This window comes from Stegostoma tigrinum, chromosome 16, assembly GCF_030684315.1.
Source record: "Stegostoma tigrinum isolate sSteTig4 chromosome 16, sSteTig4.hap1, whole genome shotgun sequence".
Lineage (NCBI taxonomy): Eukaryota > Metazoa > Chordata > Chondrichthyes > Orectolobiformes > Stegostomatidae > Stegostoma > Stegostoma tigrinum.
Window position 1 is genome coordinate 20081513 of NC_081369.1, and position 23151 is coordinate 20104663.

Consider the following 23151-nt stretch of genomic DNA (forward strand, 5'->3'; position numbering starts at 1 on the left):
TATCCTCTTTCATTCCAAAGTGAAACCAGAGAATATGACTGCAAGTGGACTCCTGAACAAGCAGTTTAGTTCCAAGGAATGGCCATGTGACTTGAGGTTGCCATAGGGATCAGAAACTAAAAAGCAGCTGAGCGCTTACTGTAGCACCGTTGGGTTCCTGCTTCTCCTGTCGCAGGTATCATTTGCGTGAGCAGCAATAAGCAAAGCTGTCTACGAATGGATCAGATTTCCTGTGATAGTAAAATGAAAACATAATTTGTCCCAGAATGGTGAGCAGGGTTTTATGGATTGACCTGCTGCTCTGTCAGTTTTACCAAAGCTAATTATACCATGTAAAAGGGTCCGTGAATGATGTCTCTGGGGATTCTGTGCTTTCAGGACTGCTGTGGCTTCCACGAGAGTGTTCATAAACATGTGATATAACGAGGTGTAAAGCTGAATGAACACAGCAGGCCAAGCAGCATCAGGGGAGCAAGAAAGCTGACGTTCTGGGCCTCGACCCTCTTCTGAAGAAGGGTCTGGCCCGAAACGCCAGCTATCCTGATCTTCTGATGCTGCTTGTCCTGCTGTGTTCATCCAGCTCCACACCTTGTTCAGATTCTCCAGCATCTGTGGTTCCTACTATCTCGTTCATAAGCATGTGCCTGGTTGGTGTTAATGCTATCTTTTGATACAATGTGGCTGTTGGTGAAAACTACACAAGGGTCAAATCTATTGAATGGGAAGTAAGAGGTGCTACCAGATGCCAAGATGGAAAGGTGGAGAGATTGCATTAGGTGCCCCATTTGTGTGGCATGTGATGGAAGTGCTTGTAACTACCTGAGACATGTCTTTTTGTATCAACTATTTTAATTGAAATTTATCTTTCTCATTTGAAATATCCTTCACGTAATTAACATTGGAATTATTTTGGTTTTTAATCAGTTTGTTGCATTTTTAAACGTAAAATCCTGGCCAATGTCATTTGGATTCCTTTCTGTTAAATGTTATTGGTCTCCACCGAGATTTTAACTTGAAAGGTGACAAGTGAGATCTGATGCAAGTCAGGTTGCAGATAGCAGTGTCTTGGATGAGCTATAGCTTAAATAGTTGGAGGTGGAAGGCTGATAAGGGAACCATGGAATAATCCAGTGTGGTGATGACAAGGCTGGTGGATATCGGTAGCAGTTGAGCAGAGGCAGGGATGGAGGTAGGTGATCTTTGTGAATAACTGGAAGTGTCAGTGCAAAGATGGCTTGTCCATTGTAGAGGCCAGTGCCCCCTGAATGCTGAGAAAAACTTAAGGGGTCAGCATTGAATTCTAATGGAATAATGTGAAATCTACAAGTCCAGTAGCTTGCATTGAATCAATCCTTAGATTGCATCTTAACAACCACAATGATGTTGACTGATGTTCATCCATCTGCTGCAGTCATCATCTGGTTTCCTTTTCAAGGAATATGCCCTGGCAGCGACAAAGTATGCTCTGCGTATATTTTAAACCAACAGATGAATGGTCTCTCCTTATTGTATCTTCATAGTCTGAAATGATCTTTGTCCCTCTTGGCTTTGATTCCTTGTTTCCAAACTGCCCCCTGCCCAAAACCCCTCCCGAAGCTGTTGTCCTTTCTGGTTGTTTCACTTCTGAGCATTGATAACAGTTCATTCTTTTGCCCTCCTCCCTGCCCTCATCCAATCAATGCTCATTGTTTGACTCATTTATAAAATGATTATTTACCATCGCGCTCCATGTACTTTGATTGCTGCTTCCCATCAGTCTGTGAGAAGAACCTGGTAGATTGGTCTGAAATGAATCAGACTGATGTGAAACTTGGTGGCCGGATGATTGGGAAGAGGGTACTGAAGCTTCAGACGTTGTGGCAAGAGTGCTTTTGTTTAAACTCTGTGCAGTGAGCCGCTCATGCAGGCATGCAGTTGTGAAATGTCAGACTGTTACTGACTGCTCCTGAGTTGAAGAGGTGGAATGTGTTTGTGTCCAGATTCCATTCAGTAAATCAGTGGAGTGGATTGGGATGATTCAGAACTGGTTTCTTGTGAGAAATTCCTCATAAGGATTTAAATCTATCAACTGGCTACAAGGAAAGAGTTGACAATGTAGCCAGTTCTCTCAACTGGGAGCTTCACTTCTTACTAAAATTAAGACATGCATGTTGCTTATGAACCTGCTGTGATTGAGTGCTGGAAACAGGAAGATTTCACTTGGAGAAAGGAAGTTCAGAGTGACCTGACTTAGTGGTTCTAACTGTGGAGCACTGGACTTTCATCACGAGCCTTTGAATCCCATTCTTACTGACTTGATTTAGAGACATAATGGGAACTGCAGATGCTGGAGAATCTGAGATAACAAAGTGTGGAGCTGGATGAACACAGCAGGCCAAGCAGCACCTTTAGGAGCACAAAAGCTGATGTTTCGGGCCTAGACCCTTCATCGGAAAAGGAGGAGGGGGAGAGGGTTCTGAAATAAATAGGGGGACAGGGGGAGGCAGGTTGAAGATGGATAGAGGAGAAAATAGGTGGAGAGGAGACGGACAAGTTAAAGGGGCATGGATGGAGCCAGTAGAGGTGAGTTATAGGTAGGGAGGGGATAGGTCAGTCCGGGGAGGATGGACAGGTCAAGGTCGGGGGGGCAGGATGAGGTTAGTAATTAGGAAATGGGGGTGTGGCTTGAGGTGGGAGGAGGGGCTAGGTGACAGGAAGAACAGGTTAGGGAGGCGGGGATGAGCTGTGCTGGTTTTGGGATGCAGTAGGGGGAGAGGAAATTTTGAAGCTGGTGAAATCCACATTGATATCATTGGGCTGCAGGGTTCCCAAGAGGAATATGAGTTGCTGTTTCTGCAACCTTCGGGTGGCATCGTTGTGGCACTGCGGGAGGCCCAGGATGGACATGTCGTCTGAGGAATGGGAGGGGGAGTTGAAATGGTTCACGATTGGGAGGTGTAGTTGTTTAGTGCGAACCGAGCGTAGGTGTTCTGCAAAGCGGTCCCCAAGCCTCTGCTTGGTTTCCCCGATTGTAGATAAGGCCACACCGGGTACAGTGGATACACTATACCACTTTGGCAGATGATCAGGTGAACATCTGCTTGATGTGGAAAGTCGTCTTGGGCCCTGGGATGGGTGTGAGGGAGGAGGTGTGGGGCAGGTTTAGCACTTCCTACAGTTGCAGGGAAAAGTGCCAGGTGTGGTGGGGTTGGAGGGGAGTGTGGGGCAGACAAGAGTCCCGGAGATAGTGGTCCCTCCGGAAAGCAGACAAGGGTGGGGAGGGAAAAATGTCTTTGGTAGTGGGGTCGGATTGCAGATGGCGGAAGTGTCGGTGGATGATGCGTTGTATTCGGAGGTTGGTGGGGTGGTATGTGAGGACGAGGGGGATTCTGTTTTGGTTATTGCGGGGACGGAATGTGAGGGATGAGTTGCGGGAAATGCGGGAGATAGTGACGGGGGCAGGGGGAGGAATGTTGTGGTCCTTGAAAAACGAGGACACCTGAGATGTACGAGAGTAGAATGCCTCCTCCTGGGAGCGGATGCTGCCGAGGCGAAGGAATTGGGAATAGGGGATGGCATTTTTTTGCAGGATGGTGGGTGGGAGGAGGTATGTTTAGGTCGCTCTGGGAGTCGGTGGGCTTGAAATGGATATCGGTTTCTAGGTGGTTGCCTGAGATGGAGACAGAGATCCAGGAAGGTGAGGGAGGTGTTGGAGATGGTCCAGGTGAACTTGAGGTCAGGGTGGAAGGTGTTAGTGAAGTGGATGAACTGTTCAAGCCCCTTGTGGGAGCACGAGGTGGTGCCAATACAGTCATCAATGTAACGGAGGAAGAGGTGGGGTTTAGGGCCAGTGTCAGTACGTAACCTACAAAGAGGCAGGCATAGCTTGGGCCCATACGGGTACCCATGGCCACCCCCTTAGTCTGTAGGGAGTGGGAGGAATCAAAAGAGAAGTTGTTGAGGGTGAGGACGAGATTGGCTAGGCGGATGAGGGTGTCGGTGGAGGGGCACTAGTTGGGCCTGTGGGATATTCTGCTTGGGAACCCTGCAGCCCAATGGTATCAATGTGGATTTCACAAGTTTCAAAATGTCCCCTCCTACTACTGCATCCCAAAACCTGCTCAGCTTGTGCCCTCCTCCCTAACCTGTTCTTCCTCTCACCTATCCTCTCCTCCCACCTCAAGCCACACCCCCATTTCCTACCTATTAACCTCATCCTGTCTGTCCTCCCTGGACTGACCTATCTCCCCCTACCTCCCCACCTACATTCACCTCTACTGGCTCCATCCCTGCCCCTTCAATTTGTCTGTCTCCTCTCCAGCTACCTTCTCCTCTATCCATCTTCGATCCGCTTCCCCCCTCTCCATATTTATTTCAGAACCCTCTCCCCTGCCCCCTTTTCTGATGAAGAGTCTAGGCCTGAAATGTCAGTTTTTGTGCACCTAAGATGCTGCTTGGCCCTGCTGTGTTCATCCAGCTCCACACTTTGATTTAGACAGGCAGTGTTTTGCCAGTTCTTTTGAAATAGACCCACTGACCAGTTGATCTGTTTGTTTAATGTTGATATGGGGGATCAGTACTGGCCAGAATGCTTGGGATGATATCTTTTGCTTCTCAAAAGTAGCACATTTTATTTCCACTTAATGATATTAAGCAGATGATACAGGTATTGCCTGTATTTTGATAGTGAGGTAGGATGCTGTAGATTGTTGGAGATATCAATGCCCATGTCAGGGGGACACTAAAATGGCAAATATAATTCTGTCCAAGAGGTAATGCATTTGACAGAGGGCAATCAAACCAAGGGAGCACCTAACAAATGGTGGATTGGATGTACAGATATCTAAAGAAATCTTGGAGTGCATAGCCATAAATTCTTGAAGAGAGGACAGGTGGAAAAGGTGGTTAACAAGGTATTATGACATTGTTTCTTTATTTGCCAAAGATTAGAATATGAAAGCGGAGAGATTAGGCTAGAATAAAGCACCAGTTGGTCTGCAGCATCCCTTCTGGTCTAGAGAGGCTGCTGAAGATGTCACCAAGAGTGCGGAATTTTACTGGTCAGGTAAGATCAGAGAGGCTGGGATTTTCTCCTCTAGAGCAGAGGGGATTGTACGGAGATTGAATTGAGGTGCATCAAATTCTGAGGTGCTGAGATTGGAAGAATCCATCCCTCTTAGAAGAAAGGGTGATTTAAACCAGGGATTTAAAGGATTTGGCCGAAAGATTATAGGGAATTCGAGGACAATGTTTTCTCTGGCAGTGATGGAGGTCTGGGACTGACTGTCTAAAAAGATGGTCAAAGCAGAAACCGTCATCATGTTTAAAAGATATTCCTTGTCAGTATTCCCTCAACCAAGGTCACTATTATTTATTATCTAGCTGTTATCTCATTACCTGGAAAGACTCCATCCCATTCTCTCAGTTCCTCCACCTCCGTCGCATATGCTCAGATGAGGCCAACTTCGACAAGGGAGCCTCTGAAATGTCCACCTTCTTCCTCAACTGAAGATTTCCCAGCATCTTTGTCCACAGGGCCCTCAACAGGCTCAGATCCATCAGACGCCATTTCTGCCACCTCCCAGTGAGATGTCACTGCCACACATACCCCTTCCCTCCAGGACACCCTGATCCACTCTTCCTCCACTCCTAACAACTACCTCACCCCCAACCTCGAACAGCCGCACAGCACCTTCCTCCAGAACCGGTGCCCATTTACCACCCCCTGCCTTCCCGACCCCCATATCCAAGGGCCCAAACATACCTTCCAGGTGAAGCAACCAATTCACCTGCACTTCCCTGAATCTCGTCTTCTGCATTCGCTGCTCACCATGTGGTCCCCTCTACATTGGGGAAATGAAATATAGAATTGGGTGACTGTTTCACAGAACATCTATGTTCTGTTGGTAAAAAGGACCCTGAACTACCTGTTGCCTGCCACTTTAGCACACCATCCTGCTCCCTGGCCAACATCTCTGTGTCTGGCTTGCTGCGGTGTTCCAGTGAAGATCAGTGCAGGCTGGAAGAGCAACATCTCATTTTCCGCTTGGGGACCCTGCAGCCCCCTGGGCTCGATATCAAGTTCAATAATTTTAGGACTTACCCTCTCCCATGTCCTAGCCCCCCCCCACCCCACACACCAGGCCTTGTTATCACACAGCCTATTGTTAGTCACTAACAATCCCCATTAACAGCTATTCACCCTCCTAGGCGGATCATTATTAACTCCTTTTGTCTATCGAATTCTCTTCCCTCTCTTCGGGCTCAAACCTTTTATCTTATAGTGTACTCCCTACCCCATCCTCCTCCCTATTTTCTGCATGTAAGCCAACATTTTTCCAGCAACCATCGGTTCTGAGGGAATGTCACTGGACCTGAAATGTTCACTCTTCTTTTTTTCTTCACAGATGCTGCCAGACCTGCTGAGCCTTTCCAGCAACTTCTGTTTTTGCGCCACATTTACAGCATCCACAGTTTTTTTTAAATTATCACATTACTGTTTGTTCAGGAACTGTTTCCTATGTCACATCAGTAACCACGCTTCCAAAGGGAATTTCTGAAATTGCATATAGGCTTGAAATATTGTAACCTTCAAGGACATGGACCAGGAGCCGGGCAGTGGAATTTGGCTCTTTTTCTCATCTGACACAGGCACAACTGACTGAATAGCATCCTTCTGTACCATACGTTGCCTGACAGCCTGTTTTGATGCAGAAGTGAGTTTTTATTTGTTCATGTAATGTGGGTGTTGCTCGCGAGGCCAGCATTTATTGTCCACCCCGAATTGCCATGGAGAAAGTGGTGATGAACTATCTCTTTAAGCTGCTGCAGTCCTTGAGGAGTGGGGAGACCCACAGTGCTGTCGGGAGGGGAGCTCCAGGATTTTGACCCCTGTAACCGTGGTAAAGTTCCAAGTCAGCATGATCTGTGAATTGGAAAGGAGCTTGCAGATGGTGACGACCCTATGTGTCTGCTGCCCTTGTTTCTTTCGGTGGATGAGGTCACTGCCACTCAATGGAAGGAAAATCTGGCTGGTTTGAAAGAAAGGCACCTATTCACCTGAGAGGGGTAAACGGTGCAGGGGGATTTGTGAAATATTTACTGTTTGCTAACATGTTTTGCTGCTTGCATACATATCTTTCCACAGGGTTCTGTGATTAGCCTTGTCTAATTGGTTTTTGGCACCCCATCAATTAGAGTCTGTAGCAGCATTAAAATGCTACCCAAATTTCCAGCAACAGATTCTATTTCATTTTATGTATTTACTTTAAAGTTGCCCAGAGGCATTTGAAGCTCTTGGTTTTCCTCTTGCATTGGAAAAGATATTTTTCCATGTTTGGGTTTTGAAAGATTGATTCTATGCATCAACACCCTGTGTTAAAACAGGTTCTGTCTTTAGGGTGTTTATTCAGTATTTGACTTGGGGAAAACTGATTTCAGGACATAAATGTGCAAAGTTAGGCCACAGATTTGAGTGTCCTGCAACATGAACTGTCAAAGTAGCGAAGTTGGAAGCACCTGGAGTTCAGTTCCACTTAAATGTTTTAGCTCTTTATCTGCGAGTACAAAAAGAGACAAGCATAGTCTTGTATGGAGCCTTTCAGCTATGGTTCAGTGTGACTTCAAGCCAGAAAAAAAACTTGTTTAGTTTTGCTTTAAAATTCTGTCTGTTACTTACAGGAATATGCTATAACTCAACAGTCTGACTCATTTTATGAAGGAGTCAGCATCTATATTATGATGCATCTACTTGTCTATGTTTATTATATGGAAGTCAGGACAAATAGATAAAGCGAGAAGGAAAACTTCTATAACGGGTGTTAATCCTGATAGAGAAAAGTCAGGAATGTTTTTAATTTTTTTTGAAAGAAAGTGAGGAATGCAGCATCACAGTCTGTTTTGGCAGCCCTGCAAGGAATGACTACGTAAATATGTCAGCATGTTGAGTTAGTAGCTCTTGGTTTACTTTCCAAGATTGTGATTGTTTGGGATCACTTTATTTTCTGAGACAGAGCAAGCTTGCAGAATCTATATCTATTCTGCTCACTATATGATAATATGCAGACCCTTCAGTCTGCTTGACCGTTTAAGTGTCTGTCATTTCTCATGCTTTCACCATAAGTCATGAATTTGTGGCTTAGTTGATGAAAGGAATGTGTAGTTGCTGGCCTGTAAGTGGTCAGAGTTCCAGTTCGACTTTGCTCATGTTTCATATTAAGCAATTCTCACCTCCTCCATGCTGGTTTAAGGCCAACTTTGAATCAATGGTGTTTGCATCTGATTGTTGTAAACAGGTTAGTACAATTCTTTAACATTTCCTGTTGGAAGGAGAAACTTGGTGAATACATCATTGTGGCTATTCAGCTGTGTCTGCTGCACAACTTCAGCCTGGATAAGCCACGGTGGAAGTGAAGGAAAACATGTTCGTTTCAGATCAGATCAGATCAGATTCTGAACTTGTTAAATTCTCTGCTTATCCTGCACACCAGTCTTCTGCTTTCCAGCAGAAATCCGTAACTCATGCTGAAGTACGATATCCAGTTTTGATCCTTTCACTGCCTTTAGCTATTTTACTGTTTTTCCAATGGCCAGCTCTGAATGAAGTATCTTTTCTCTCCAGTAAATTTTGTAAAGATGGGAACAATAGTTTTCAATCCATGGCTAAACCCCATGGAGGAAGTTGAAGGCTGACCTTAGTGATGTTTGTATAATCAAGAGAGGCATAGATAAGGTGAATAGCAAGGGTCTTTTCCCTAGAGTGGGGGAGGACAAAACTAGGGGGTATATTTTTCAGGTGAGAGGAGAAAAAATTAAAAGGGATGCGAGGGACAACTTCTTCATACAGAGGGTGGTTTGTATGTGGGAGAGGAAGTGGTGGATGTGGGTGCAGTTACAACGTTCAAAAGACATTTGGATAAGTGCATGAACAGGAAAAGTTTAGAGGGATACTGTCCTTTGTTGTTTTACCAGGATGCAATGCCTCACATTTGTTCAATTAAAACTCCATCTGCCTATCATCAGCCCATTGCCCAATTGAGCAATACCTCTTTGTAATCTTGGGTAACCTGCTTCACTGTCCACCATGCCATCTGCAAAGTTACTAACTGCATTCACTTCCAAATCATTTCTATAAATGAAAAACAAAGGTGCCCCCAGTACTGACCCTATTGGGACATTGCTGGCCACAGGCCTCCAGTCCAAAAAACAATCCTCCTTTAAAGTCAGTTTTGTATCTATTTGATATCGTGCTGCTTAGCTTTTGGTTCACTGTCACACCGATTAGTTATTTTCATCTGTTTTGACCATCAGTGAGTTGACAGAATCTTTTCTCACTAAACTGTGTGAAAAGCAGCTACGTGGAACTGCATCTGGCGAGGACTAGAAGGGGCTAAATGACTTGTTTTATTTTTGAGAGAGAGGGAATTGTAATATTTCAATGTAATTCCTTTAGTGCTATTAGTGAGCCAACAAGAATATGATCTCATTTAGTCAGTGGCACCTGATGACACTGATGGCAAAGCTTGGCAGAGACTTGGGAAAGCGAGTTAGGACAGACTATACAATTACAGTGTTCAGACATTCCAATCATTTGAATGCAAAAAATATGGAAGAGACTGTTACGATCGAGTAAACACTACTAGTATTACAATAACAATCATAAGAAACATACTGTAGGGTAAGCAAATCAAACGGACTATTTGTGCAATAATTCAGTAATAGTTAGGTGTCACCAGTAACAGTGTCATTAGCCATGCTCACCTGCTGATTTTGGGGAAGATTTCAGTATTAATTTTGCGTGACAAGAGAGCAATGTGTGTATTTGAACAAAGCTGGAATGAGGCCATGGCGCATGCATTAGCTGATGCTTCAGCCAAGAAAGATCCTCTGAATGAGTTTGGCCCTATCAGCATCTCTCTTTTTTTTTTAAAGAAAGGAATTCTGTGGGATAGACACTCTTTAATTCCCTCACCCTCTCAGATCAATGTTGCTTGCTTGGCAAACCTGGTTTTTGTCCTTCAGCCTGCACTGTGCTAAGAGGTCAGCCCCGGGCATACCAATGAATGGGATGGCACGGCGGTTATCTCTGGGCAGGGGAGAGGAGAGCGAGTACCAAGACCAGCTTCCTGCTACTGATTGACTGACAGATAATCGGTGGAGGTCAGTGGAAGCCGGGCTCAGGAAAAGACGTGATCGCTTGCACAGTCAAATAGCCTATTCATGCAGATTCTCATCTGAGCCTGAAGGCTGCTTGATTTGTGCTTGTGGAAATGGGAAGGTGATACAGAAGTTTGGTTGAGAGTTTCAGTGGATGGGATGTTGCTAAATGATGATAAGCAGAAGGAAGAAGTACAACTTGGTGATCAGGGCTGGCCACAAATCTGGAGCAAGGCCATGAACAAATCTGACCGTGGTTTGGCTAGAGCCACTATCCAGGGAACGGAATGGTGGTGTTTGTTTGAATGGAGTTTGTGCTGTGGGCAACCAGTAGATTTTATCTTTCCAACATTGAGCTGGAAGAAATCCTATCCTGGGCTTTGGAGAGGCGGTTGCAGACTGGTTTACTGTTTGCCTCCTTTTTGTAGAAGAATGACTTGGCTGAACCAGGATTTTGCTAATCTCGCTTCTCTCGCAAGTGTGCATGTATGTGCACATTTGGTGTCTTACATTGGCTGGAGGGCAGAAAGCGTATCTTTTTGTGGACACTTCACTTCTAATGTACCAAATAGAATTGCATGGGTGCACTTTTTATACCTCTAACTCTTGCTGTCTGGGAGTAGATTGGTTGGGGGAGGAGGATCTTAAATTGTTGGGATGTTGGTTGGCATAGCGTCTGTTGTCTACACTGCCACGGTTGGTATTTTATCATCACTGAACAAAGTGCAGGTTACTAGCCTGACCATCCGTTTGCTAGCTAAAGCACCTTAAAGTAGCAGACTGGTTGCCGGGTGGATGATGGGTAGTTCCTGCTCTCCCCCTCACATTCTGGCACCCTGTGCCCGTTAGAGCACACCTGCCCTAAAAGGTATGTCCTATACCCACAAGTTCCCTTAGCCATGCCTATTGCCATCTCACCTTTGCTTCTTTGCCACCCCCTCGTAGGACTTGACAGATTGGTTTTGGCGAAATCCCCACTCAACTTTTTGAACCTGGTTTGTGACTCCTTGGTGTTGGTGATTTCTTGCAGTGCCAGGCTTGGGCCACCTCTGCTGGTTACTTGATTGGCTGTCAGCTCTCGGGAGGCAGGGCGTGTTTCCAATGTCCTGCTTTGTGCTTGTTAGCATCCCAAAAGCCAAAGGGTATTGAACAACTGGTTAACCAAGCAAAGGTGGGCTTGCTTCCATACTTCCAAGATGATCAGTACAGAGCATGGGCCGCTCCATCCATGTAAAATCCAGCCCAATGTATTTTATCTAATGCTTTCTGTCTTCTGCTTGTGAGCCTAGATACTTGTGCTTATGGGCAACTGGGCCATAGGCTTATGCTGCTGAGCCTGGCCACATGTTCCCCTTTCATCTCAAATAGAATAGATTTTCCTCTTCTCTGTGCCTGGACCCTAGACACACCTCTGTGTCCAGTCTCTCCAGGACTTCCTTGAGCCCTCTGAAGTTTGTACGGTTTCCCTCCACCTGTACAGGTTCTCACTCGACTGACTGGCCTGCAGCTCTGATTTGCTCAGGGGAGGAAGCGCTTAAATGATTATGGATTGAGTCTATGCCTAAAGTATCCCTAGTCAAACAAATAGTCTGCAGGAAAGAGAACTGACCGGTATGTCCTGTATATTTAACAGGAACCAAAATTGCTGGAAAGGCAGTGCAGGTCAGGCAGTATCTGTGGAGAGAAATTAGTTAATGTTTTGGGTCCAGTGACCTTGCCTCAGAACTGATTGCAACTAGGAAAAAGTTGGTTTTTATACAGTAGATAGTCGGAGGGAGGGAGGGTGGTTGGAAGGAGGCGGTAACATCTACCATTTACTCCTGAGATGATAGGAACTGCAGATGCTGGAGAATCTGAGATAACAAGGTGTAGAGCTGGGTGAACACAGCAAGACACCAGCATCAGAGGATCAGGAAAGCTGACGTTTTGGGCCTAGACCCTTCTTCAGATTTTCTGAAGGGTCTAGGCCCAAAACGTCAGCTTTCCTGCACCTCTGATGCTGCTTGGCCTGCTATGTTCAGCCAGCTCTACGCCTTGTTATCTCAGGAACTGCAGATGCTGGAGAATCTATCATCTCAGTAAACGATAGAGGGGGTTAGAGATCAGAGAGACAGAGGAACAGTTGGATAGACAAAGGAGTGGATAATCGCTGGGGAGAATGAATAACTACAAATGGGGACAATTATTGGCTAACAATGGGTTGTGTGTAAAAGCAGACCATGTGATAACAAGGCCTGGTGTGGCGGAGTTGGGATAAGGAGATGGAAGAAGGTGCCTTAAGCCCTAAAGTATTAAGTCCAGAAGCCTCTTGAGTTCCCAAGCAGAAAATGAAGCTCTGTTCTTCGAGCTTGCACTGCAGCGAGCCTGAGACAGATGTTGACCGGGGAACAGGGTTAAAGTGGCAGGCAACCGGAGGCTGGGGGTCTTTTTGCGAACTGACCGTAGATGTTCTGAGAAATGGTCACTTAGTCTAAGCTTTGTTCCTCCCAGCGTAGAGGAGACCACATTGTGAGCAGCCAATGCAGTAGACTAGATTGAGTGAAGCACTGGTGAAGTGCTGCTGAATATTGATGGTGTGCCAAGGTTAACCCTCAGAACCCAGAAGAAAATGACATAGCAAGAACTACTGATGCTGGAGTCAGAGTCAATACAGTGTGGAGCTGGAGGAACACAGTGGCTCAAACAACATCAGAGGAGCCGGAAAGTTTTCATTTCAGGTTGGGACCCTTCATCAGTCTTGACCTCCTGTGTTCCTCTGGCTCCACAATTTACTGACTGAAAGAAACTGACCCTTGCATTTCCAGCAGGAAGCAATAAAGACTAAATTGGACAGGGAAGCAACAAAGATGATAAATATTATGCGCTCTGTTGTCCACTTACAAAAGGAATGGCTAACTCAGTTACTGGCCAGTATGCAAAGTAATGGTCTTACTGATCTTTGCAGCTCAGTCTTGGGCCAGATATGCTTCTTTACCACTGAGTTAACTGGAGACAGAATCCCTTCCAATTTGCCTTTAAATCTTGCAATTTACAAAAACCAGGGTGTGCCCTTCCCATCAAACTTCCCATTTTCCCAGGGTTTGGGAAATGCCATGGCTGCAGATGTTTGCTGTATCATTGTCATGGCAACCTCCTGGCTCATAAAGGCCACCTTTGACAAATGCAGGCCTGTATCAGTGTGCAAACTTCCTGAAAAAACATGGCACTGTCCCTTTCAACTTGCTGTCAGGTCAAAGATTAAGTGTCATTACATTTGCTGCTATGCCTATGATGTAACTGGTTCAGATCTGCAGAAAAATTCCCAGTGCACATGGACTCCTGTTAGTAACTAAACATATTAGAGATTTGATGTGCTGCCTTGCAGATGGGCTGGCACCAGGAGGTGGACACAGAGTGAGGTTCTGCTTTTGTGGAATATTGACTACTTGTCAATAACAAGGCATCACCCTGCCAACATTGATATAGTCGACTACTGTACAGCTGAACAACTTGAAGATGGGTATGTGTATGTGTGTCAAGAAGCCTTTGGACCTCCAGAATGGGAGATGGTGTATATCCCTGCAATTGAAAACACCTGAAGCCAGTTATCTTCTCACAGTTGTCAGAGATATTTTAATTTGTGAACCAGTTGCTCTGTGTTTCCTGCAAAGAAGTGAAAGTACTCAGAAGAGAGATTGAAGAAGATCAACAAATTCTGGAAAGCGAAAGGATCATCTCAGTGAAACCCTTGGACTGGGGCCATTGAACTACCTTCATTTTGTTCCTTCCCTCCCAACGGTGTTTTTGTTTTGTCTGTGCATATGCATTTACAGTTGAAGTTTTACAAAAGGGTTATGGTTTTAAAGGAGTTATAATTTTAATCAGTAATGTTATATGTCTACTGTCATTGGTTGTTTAACTGTAGTTAAGTTCTATTTATTTGTACTAAATAGTAATCCTTGTTAAAGTACAGAAACCTGGTCTGAATTTACCATTCATCTGAGTTCAAACAGTTAGGTATATTAATGAACTTTTGCAAACTTCCATAAAATCTTTAGCTTTGGTGACAACTCAGGAAATGGTGACTAATTTCCAGTGCACTACCTCAGTGAGGCGTGACATTGTAGTACTTTTTGACATCTTTGGGATGTTTCACAACCAATAAAATGCTCACTCTTGTAACGTAGGGAAATATAACAGCTTATTCTGTGTAAGCAATGAACTACAAATATGCATGAAGTTGGTGGCTAGTCAGGCTTTCCTGTTGATTGGAGGATGAATATTTGTCAGGATTTCATGTAATTCTCTTAATCATTTGCAATTATGCCACGTCATGATTTGGACCATAGGCGTTGTGTGAAGGCTTGTGTCTTGAGTTATAATGATGGAATGGTATAGGTGTACAAGATTTTGCTTGTTTGTGAAAAACGCATAACTCTGCACTTTGAAAGTGAATGAATTCCAGTGAGACCTCAATTTTTTTTGAGAAATCCCTTAAATAATAACGTTATATTGTCAGAGGAAGATGTGGCTCTCACATGGGATAAAGATGTCAGCAGCCACTGAATGTAAGTTACAGTTGGGGTATATTATAGAAGTAGAAATGGTGGGTCTTTGTAATTGAGGAAGTTATGCTGCTGTAAGCCTATCAGTGGTTTAAGTAGAATTGCCAAAAGTTTGGAAAATATAATTTTTTTTCACTAACTAGAAAACAATTTGCATCGAGAATGTGACAAAATACACATTGGAGAAAATGGCTGAGGTTGAATTTGCTTTTCCCGGTTATAAGACTGTCAGTAATAAGCAATTGAGCACTATGTTGCTAGATGTTTGATGCTGAAAAATCCGTGAGTCATGCTATAGGCACTTCCTGTTTCAGGGGAAGGTTAATAATGCTTGCTGCCAAATCCAGCAGGAGTGGCATGGAAGTTTTTTTTAGGTCAACGGTTTACTCAGTGTCTCCACCACCCATGTGGGTGGACCGAGTAGCAGATAATTATAGCAGGAAGTCGTTTTGCTTTTGTTTAGCACAAAGCCAGACCTGAATCCATGTATAGAAGAGTACAGATTCCATCTGGATGAGAAACTGCTGTATAGAGCAAAAGATCAGTTTGGAAAATGAGATAGTGAAGTATTTGTGAAGCCTTAGAATTGTACTAACCCTTGCCTTTACCTGCTAAACTTTTCTTTTCTCGAAAATGGGCAGCTAGCACATGATTTTTTAAAAAATTGACCAATTTTTATCCCTTGCACAAGAGTGCTGACTGATGATGCCCTATATTTTCACATGCAGCTGCAGCCTTTTCTTACAATGATATCAAGAAGTGTGATTAGCAAGTATGCTTCCTTGTGTGAGGTGCTGCAGCTGAATTTCCAATCCTTTCCATGTTTGAGGTCTGTTCATTTTCACAGAGGTTACAGAATATAAATAAGACTTTATTTTCCTCTGCTAAACCTGGCAACGTTTGCGGTTAATGACACTGCCTTCAGTGCAGATCTTCTTCAGATCAGCTTCAGATTGTACAGGCTGACTGTAAAATCACACCATACATCCCAGATTTAATCTTGAGAAAACTCAGTCATTGTCACCTTGGTTCAGTTGTTAGCATTCTCTTCCTTGGAGTAAGAGTATATGAATTTGAGCCCATGATTGTGAACAAGGATAATTGTGCCATACTGTCTAAGGATCCATTTGTCTGATTGGTTGGTTTGGAGTGATGTCAAGTATCACACATTATTGTAGGAAGAAAAGCATCAAAGTTTCTGTGTTTTTTGTTAAGATGGATCTTGTATCCAATACCACTGCACAGGCCATTCATTCACAATGGTGTTGAGAAACCCAACGTAAATAGTGGCTTTCACAACTTTGGGTCCCTCATTAGTAACAGCAGGAGTAACATGCGGTAATGTAGCACCTTCTCAAGATATTTGGTTTATTATTGTCACGTATCTACAGAGCAGTGAAAAGTTTTATTGTGTGTGCAGTGCAGCCGTTCATACCATACAAAGTGCATTATGGTGATAGAACAGAACGAGAAATACAATGTTACGCTGCAGAGAAGGTACACAGTGAGATCAGCATTGAATTTAAAATTTGGGAGGCCCATTCAGACATCAAATAACAGCAGGGAAAAAACTGTTCTTGAATCTGTTGGTATGTGTGTTTTAAACTTTTTTGTTCTTTCTCCCAATGGAAATGCTTGGGAGAGATTATAACCAGGATGGGAGGAATCTTTGATTATATTTGCTACCTTCGATAGGGAAGTATTCCAAATTACTTTGCTTTCCCAGAATACTTTGTTTTTGAAATTTTTCATGAAACTTTCTTGTGTGTGAGGGGCCTGATATAAGCGTAATCATTACCAATCTATTTTCTGTAGTATCCTTTTCATTTGATTCGGGCAGAATAATTAATGCCTAAGGTGAGTTGCCTGACACCAATTCACTCCTAGCATTTTGCTCCCACTCACAACCTGTTCCCAGTTTGTCCTCCTGGTTTGCAACATTATCAGAGCCTTTTTGTTTGAATGACTGTTCAATGTCAGCTTTTTATTATCTGAGAGTTATTGCTGTAAGTGGAACCCTTACTCCTCAGTGCGAGATAGTTTTCACTGAAAAACTATTCCCTACAACAGGAGATTTTTGTAGCAGGACCAGAAATTTAGGAGCCGGTATGATCTTAACTTATTGATAGATCTGTAATAAAACTACGCACGTTTCCGTAATCAGAACAGTAACATGTTCATGTGTGATTCCTGCTGTCATTTTAGTGCCACATATGTTAACCATTTGAAATTAATCAGTCTTCTATTTTAAGCAAGACATTAACTAAAGACTTGTGTTTCATAGACAGAAGAATTTGATGTGACTGTGAGCATGCTTTTGTTACTAATACAGCATAGCACAACTTCCTCCACCCCCACTGGGGGCTCGCCTATTATGATAGCATATCTGCAAAATCATCTTCGTAAACCTCACTGCCCACTTGACTCAGTAAAGTTGTGACCTGATAAAAATGCTCTAAATACGAACCATATTAATTATTGGACAACAAAACTGTTCAAAATGGAATGCATGTGTCACATCACGTGGTTTCCAGAGATTTGAAATAATTATGTTTTATAACTCAAATGTTGGGAACGTCATTGAATGTCATTCCCAGGTCGCACCATGTTAGTTTGTGTTGCAGTAGTAAGTATTCAGCCACTCTGGATACCAATGCATTAGAACAGATGAGCTGTAGTTCCTGAACCATATTTGAAGAATACAAAAATTGCAGCATGAAGGCTGATCTCAAAGTCTGATCTCAAGGCCTGTAGATTTGATGATTCCTGTTCTGCGCAGTCTGGGTGCCCTCCTAGAACTGGCCTCCCGTCTTGGAAAATCTGCCATATCATGCTTGATTTTGTGTATTTTGATCCATTCTCAGTCTGTGTGTATTTTTTTTTGTGAACAACTCTCAAATGATCAAGCGATTCTATAAAGTATTCCTGATCAGTGCGCTGAATCGTTCTTATCGAGCCATTGTATTAGAATCTCTCGCTGAGTTAACTGGACAAGCAAGGTATGGCCTTAATAAGAAGGCCCAAGCTCTTATTGCTGGGTCTGCTCATTCATTCCACAAATTTAAAAAAAACAGTTGTGCAAATGTTCAGGCATTTGGATAACAAAATTTATCATCAAACCTTGGGGCCAAAGGACATTAGATTGCCCTCGATAGACTTGAATGTTTCCGTCCATTCATATGCTCTGAATTGGAAGATGGATGGTCAGTATGGGGAAAAAGTGTTGTGACAAAACTGAGATTGATTAGTGTTTGAAGGGAACCTTGTTGTATTAATAGATAAAAGAGATTAGGAAAGTTGGGAGTTAGTCATAAGTCACAGCTGTGTGCTGTATTTCAAGAATTTTATCTTAGACATTGACAGCTGATTTAGTCTGAAGGTAGAAGATGAATGTTTGGTACAGGAAGCAACAACCTGATAGTTGGGTACTACTTGTTTTTTTTAAGATTAGTTTTTTTTCTCACAGGCACCTACCCCCTGACAGATTCTCCTTTATATCAGGCAGGCTAAATGTGCTAGAGGCTGTGCAAAGTGGCCATCACTGGTATCCCAAAATTAGAAGTGACGGTAAGCCAAGATGAATAATCCATAGTGCTATCCAAAATGAAAGCAACACACTGTGAATGTTTGAATTTTGAGATATAAGCAGAAAAGGCTGGAGAAACTCAGCAAGTCTAGATGCATCTGTGGAGGTAGAAACAGAGTTAACATTTCAAGTCCACTGTGAGCTTCTTCAGAACAGAATGCTATCTCTCTAGAATTAAGATTATGTACCATGACTTTACATGAATAAGTGTTTAGAAAAGGGCATTTGCTTTGTAACGCATTCCTCTAGAATGTACCGCAACACAATATCCATATCTAATTTGAAGAACCATTTTTTAAAATATGTCTTCTGTAACTCTGGGGAATTGTTCAAACATTTAACTCTTTGTTCTTCCTGCAAGTTAAAATAAATACTTCTCAGTAATTTCCATTTTTGCCATTTGATCTTACTTCCCAAATTCATTGGAAATAATGACTTTAAATGCCTTCAGAGACTTTTTCTTTCCTATGATAATGACATTGTATAACTACAAGTTGTTCTTCCAGCAGTCTGTTTCATTCCATTTTAATATTTTAAATTTTCCTTCACTGCTTTCTTTTATGATAGTTTCAGCTTTTACAATCTTCGTTCATACATTTGGGGTTGGTTTTGTTGTCCAGCTATGTTTAATTGGCAATCCGTGGATGTAATTCTTTCTGACAGACACGGTGTTTCAGACTGAAAGTAATTTCATTTTGTAGTCCTTCAATGCATATCAGAACTTATTTATTAACACTCTTCCAATGTCTATGTTGGCAAATTATTTAATTGTTTACCGGGCTGTTATGGACACTGGGGAATAACATTGCTTGCTCCAGGTCCCTTATGGAAATCACCTTGGAATAATTTTAGTCCCAATTGTGTGCTTACGACCTGCATTTTTTAAAAAAAACTATGCATTTTCAAAGCTCTAAATTTAATTGTTTAAGTGTTCATTTGTAATAAAGCAGGAAGTGGAATTCAACTAAACATTGAAAGAAGGTTTTTTGCCATTTACAATTTGCAGTGAAGTGATAAATGTGATTCTGGCTAGTGGGCTCATGATATCTTGATTAATATCGAGAGAGAAAATTGTCCACTTCTCAGCATATTGAAGGCTGATAAGCTAACACATCAAACAAGGTATTTTGTAAATTTATTCATATAAATACTTCATTTGAATCTAGCCTAGAGAACACTTCCACTTGAAAAATATTTTGAAAAATGTCAGATCAAGACATTTAACTGCATTCTTTCTGTCCAGATTTAGAAATATGAGGCACACCTAAGATGTGTTTTATTTTTATTTATTACAGAATGTGCTGGCAAAAGCCTTGTACGACAATGTGGCTGAATCACCAGACGAACTCACATTTCGTAAAGGGGATATCATGACGGTTTTGGAACGTAACACAGGAGGTTTAGAGGGATGGTGGCTCTGCTCACTACATGGACGACAAGGTATCGTGCCTGGCAACCGTCTAAAGATCCTGGTGGGAATGTATGAGAAGAAACAGATGACCTCCAGCCAAACACAACAGACCCCACAATCACCACAGCCTTACCAGCAACAGAATGTATACCAAATGCCATCCCAGTCTTCACAGTATACAGCTATGCACCCCGCTTACCAGCAGGGAGACAATGTCTATATGATGCCCTCATCAAACAAAGTACAGCAGAATTTGTATCAGGTTCCTCCTGCACTACAGAACCAGTCCAACAAGTGCCCAGTCACTCCAACAAAATTGCAGCAACAGACATTGTATCAAAAGACAACATCTCAAGGCCAGTTGACCCAGTCCATGAACCCAACGCAGGAGATTTATCAGGTGCCTCCATCGATGAACCAATCCCAGGACATCTACCAGGTACCATCAAAGAGTCCACCACAGGATATCTATCAGGTGCCCCCATCTATTGGATCTGGGCAAGATATCTACCAAATACCTCCATCCATGAATTCAGCCCAGGACATCTACCAAGTACCTCCATCTATGAATCAGTCACAGGACATCTACCAGATACCTCCGTCCCTGGAAAAGACAAACTGGGAGGGAACAAAACCAGTGGGAAAGGTAAGAGAAGGTCGTGAACTGTGAGCACACTCTAAGAAAAAGATAGTACCGCATCTACAAATCGTCTACCATTAATATTTGTGGGGAAACAGGAAGGGAATTCCCATTCATCAGTCATTGCTATGCTGTTGGAGAGATTAGGGAGACGCGTAGGAACATTCAGAATGACTTATCAATGATTATCACAATAACACTGGCCAAAATTGTAGCTGATGATATGACTGCCCAGTTTGAAAAAGTACAGTCAAAATTATACATAATTCAGATTACAAGTAACATTCCTCAAACTCTGCAAAGAGCTGCCCCAACCTGTCTCCTCACTTGTGCTAAATAGGAATTGGGTCTGACTGAAAATTAACGAGAACAACAAATTGAGCTCCTTTTGCCCCGTCTGGTTGAGCGATCATTGTAAGCAATGCTTGCTTTCCTTCAAAATAAATTCAGCTATAACACCGTAAAGTCAGCATTTCCTTTTATAAACATTGTGTACCCCAAGGAGAAGGAAAGCTGTAAATCTGACTTTTGGAGCAGAACCCATTAAAGTGAAACAAACTCTACCTCAGACACGTGATTTGTGATGCTATCTTCATTCCAAGTCAATGGATGTGCCAATAAGTAGTCATTGATTTTAATTATTCCATTGCATTGACTGCCTCACATCAAAGTTACCACCTGCATCTGCAATGACAGCATCCTTTATAGGAGTTCTTAAAGTGGTCTCTTTAATCCTGGAACATGTTAAAGACAGCCCCAATATAACTATTAATCCACTTTAAGCAACTATATGTAACAAAAATATACTTAACATTCTTCATTCTTATTATTCTTTACATCAGTTATTATGTTTGTAAAACTGCCAGGCGACTTTGGCTGGTGCAAGATGAGAGGTCATTAAAGTGCTTGGTCAATTTGAATTTAACATGCAGTCAGCTCTGTCGAAGACATTGGATGTTTTGTTTAATTCCACTCAATGTTTTGCACCAATCTGGACATGCCCCTTCTGGTCAGTGGGTTGGACGCAATGTTCCTCTTGATCCGTATTGTGTGCAGTTCTAGCTGTTTAATCACGAAGAGGCTCCTGCAGTTTTTGAGATGATGCAGAAAGGTGTGAGAATGATTCCTGTATCATGGAATTAAAGTCAGAAAAGAAAGACTTGTTTGTTTTTGGGGAGGGGGCTGTGGTGAGAAAAGGTGTTTTGAGGCGACTTCTTTGAAGTTTTTAAAGTTATGAAAGGCTTGAATAAATTGACCCAAAGTTTCTGGAAAATGTGACATTGTGACATGTCACAGGTTCTGTGTTAAATAATGCAATTATAGGTGTATGCCAAATCGCGTGATTCAACTGGTAGCTCTGTTCTCTTTGAGGCAGCAAGTTCTATATCAAAGAACCACTTTGATCAGAGGGAAAAGGTGCTTTCCTTGAGTTAAACCAGGGAATTTGGTTATTACCCTGGCAAATATTCCTCTATCAGCTAACACCATCAAAACTATCTCATTGCTTTTTACAGGATTGAACTGTGCACAAAATGGCTGCTATATTACCATCATAATCATTCACTTTGGGATAAATCCTTGTGCAATGCTTTACTCCTAAGAGACAGGGCAAAGCATTTTTTTTGTCTAAATATTAGTTGGCACGCTGGAAGAACTTCATTGCTTCTCTTCAGTTAGTGCCTTACAGTCTTTTACTTCTGTCCATTAGGAGAAGACCTGGGAGGACTTCCCAAGGTAGTTAGTGTGTGGGACATGAGTGAGTACACTCTGTTGCCATGACAGGATTGATAAAGCAATTTTGGTTAATGACTACCTCAATTGAAATGAATTCATCTCTCCCTCTCTGTTGGACTCCAGTAACTCAAAACTAGCCAGCTGCCCTTTATGATCTCATTAGCACTTAGAAATCAAACCAGAAATAAATTTAAATGGAAACCTGTTGAGATTAATCTTAATTTCTAAATTGTTTGAACTGTAAAAGAGGCCCCCCCCTAGACTGATCATCTTTCATAGAGTCAGACTTTTGTGTGTAAATTGTTTTTGCAATTGTCCACGGTGAATTGAGTCTTTCTGTGTGTACAAATCTATGTTTGAGATATTGTGCAGGGAGGGTGCAGTTATAACTGTTGAGGGTAAGGCTTCAGATTTGGTGTAAAGTTGGCCAATAGTCATTTACTTGCAGATAGCAGTGGTAATGGTAAGAAAATACCGATTGCAGCTTCGTTGAAGCGAGTGAAAGTCTGACGTGGATTGCAACTCATCTTTATGTTTTTGACAAATTGGAAAGTGTCTTTTGAATCTGCCTTAATTTTCACATAAGACGACAAGTGTGAAGCCTAGCCAGAACCAGAAGGGTCACAGGCAGTGACCAGCTGATGACTGGCACTTGGCCTTAATGGGAAATAATTGGTAATATGGTTCATTTAATGATGTGTCAAAAACAGATGGGGAAATGTAATTCTGTGAGGATAATATGCTACTCATTACTTTTTGAGGTCAACGTAGGTCAGGCTATTTCTGCACTTGTTCCTGAATTTAATGTAATTGAAAAAGTTGTGTTTAAAACACTTAAGCTGTGTGTACAATTTGTGATCAATGAGTATTTAAAAAGAGCTTAGTTTTTATCCTGAGTAACTTGTACACAGAGATTTAATAGATCTTCTAAATTGGAAGAGATATTGATGGTGTAAATAGGGAGAAACTGCTAGTAGCAGACAATGCAGATTTAACATAATTTGTGAAGGAACCAAGGGGAAAGATGTTGAGTGTTTTTATGGAGTAAGTTACAATGATTTGGAATGCACAGTCGGAAAGGGAGAATGGGTATACACTTGGT

At 42.5% G+C, this 23151-nt stretch overlaps 1 protein-coding gene across 2 annotated transcripts in view; it reads left to right on the forward strand.

Moving 5' to 3' along the window:
* Nucleotides 1–23151, forward strand: part of bcar1 (BCAR1 scaffold protein, Cas family member) — a 234180-nt gene that overhangs the window by 131868 nt on the left and 79161 nt on the right. For both annotated transcript variants that reach the window (XM_048546683.2, XM_048546684.2), the window contains exon 2: nt 19560–20321. In XM_048546683.2, the coding sequence (XP_048402640.2) occupies nt 19560–20321 (762 nt within the window). The remainder of the gene's footprint in view (nt 1–19559; nt 20322–23151) is intronic.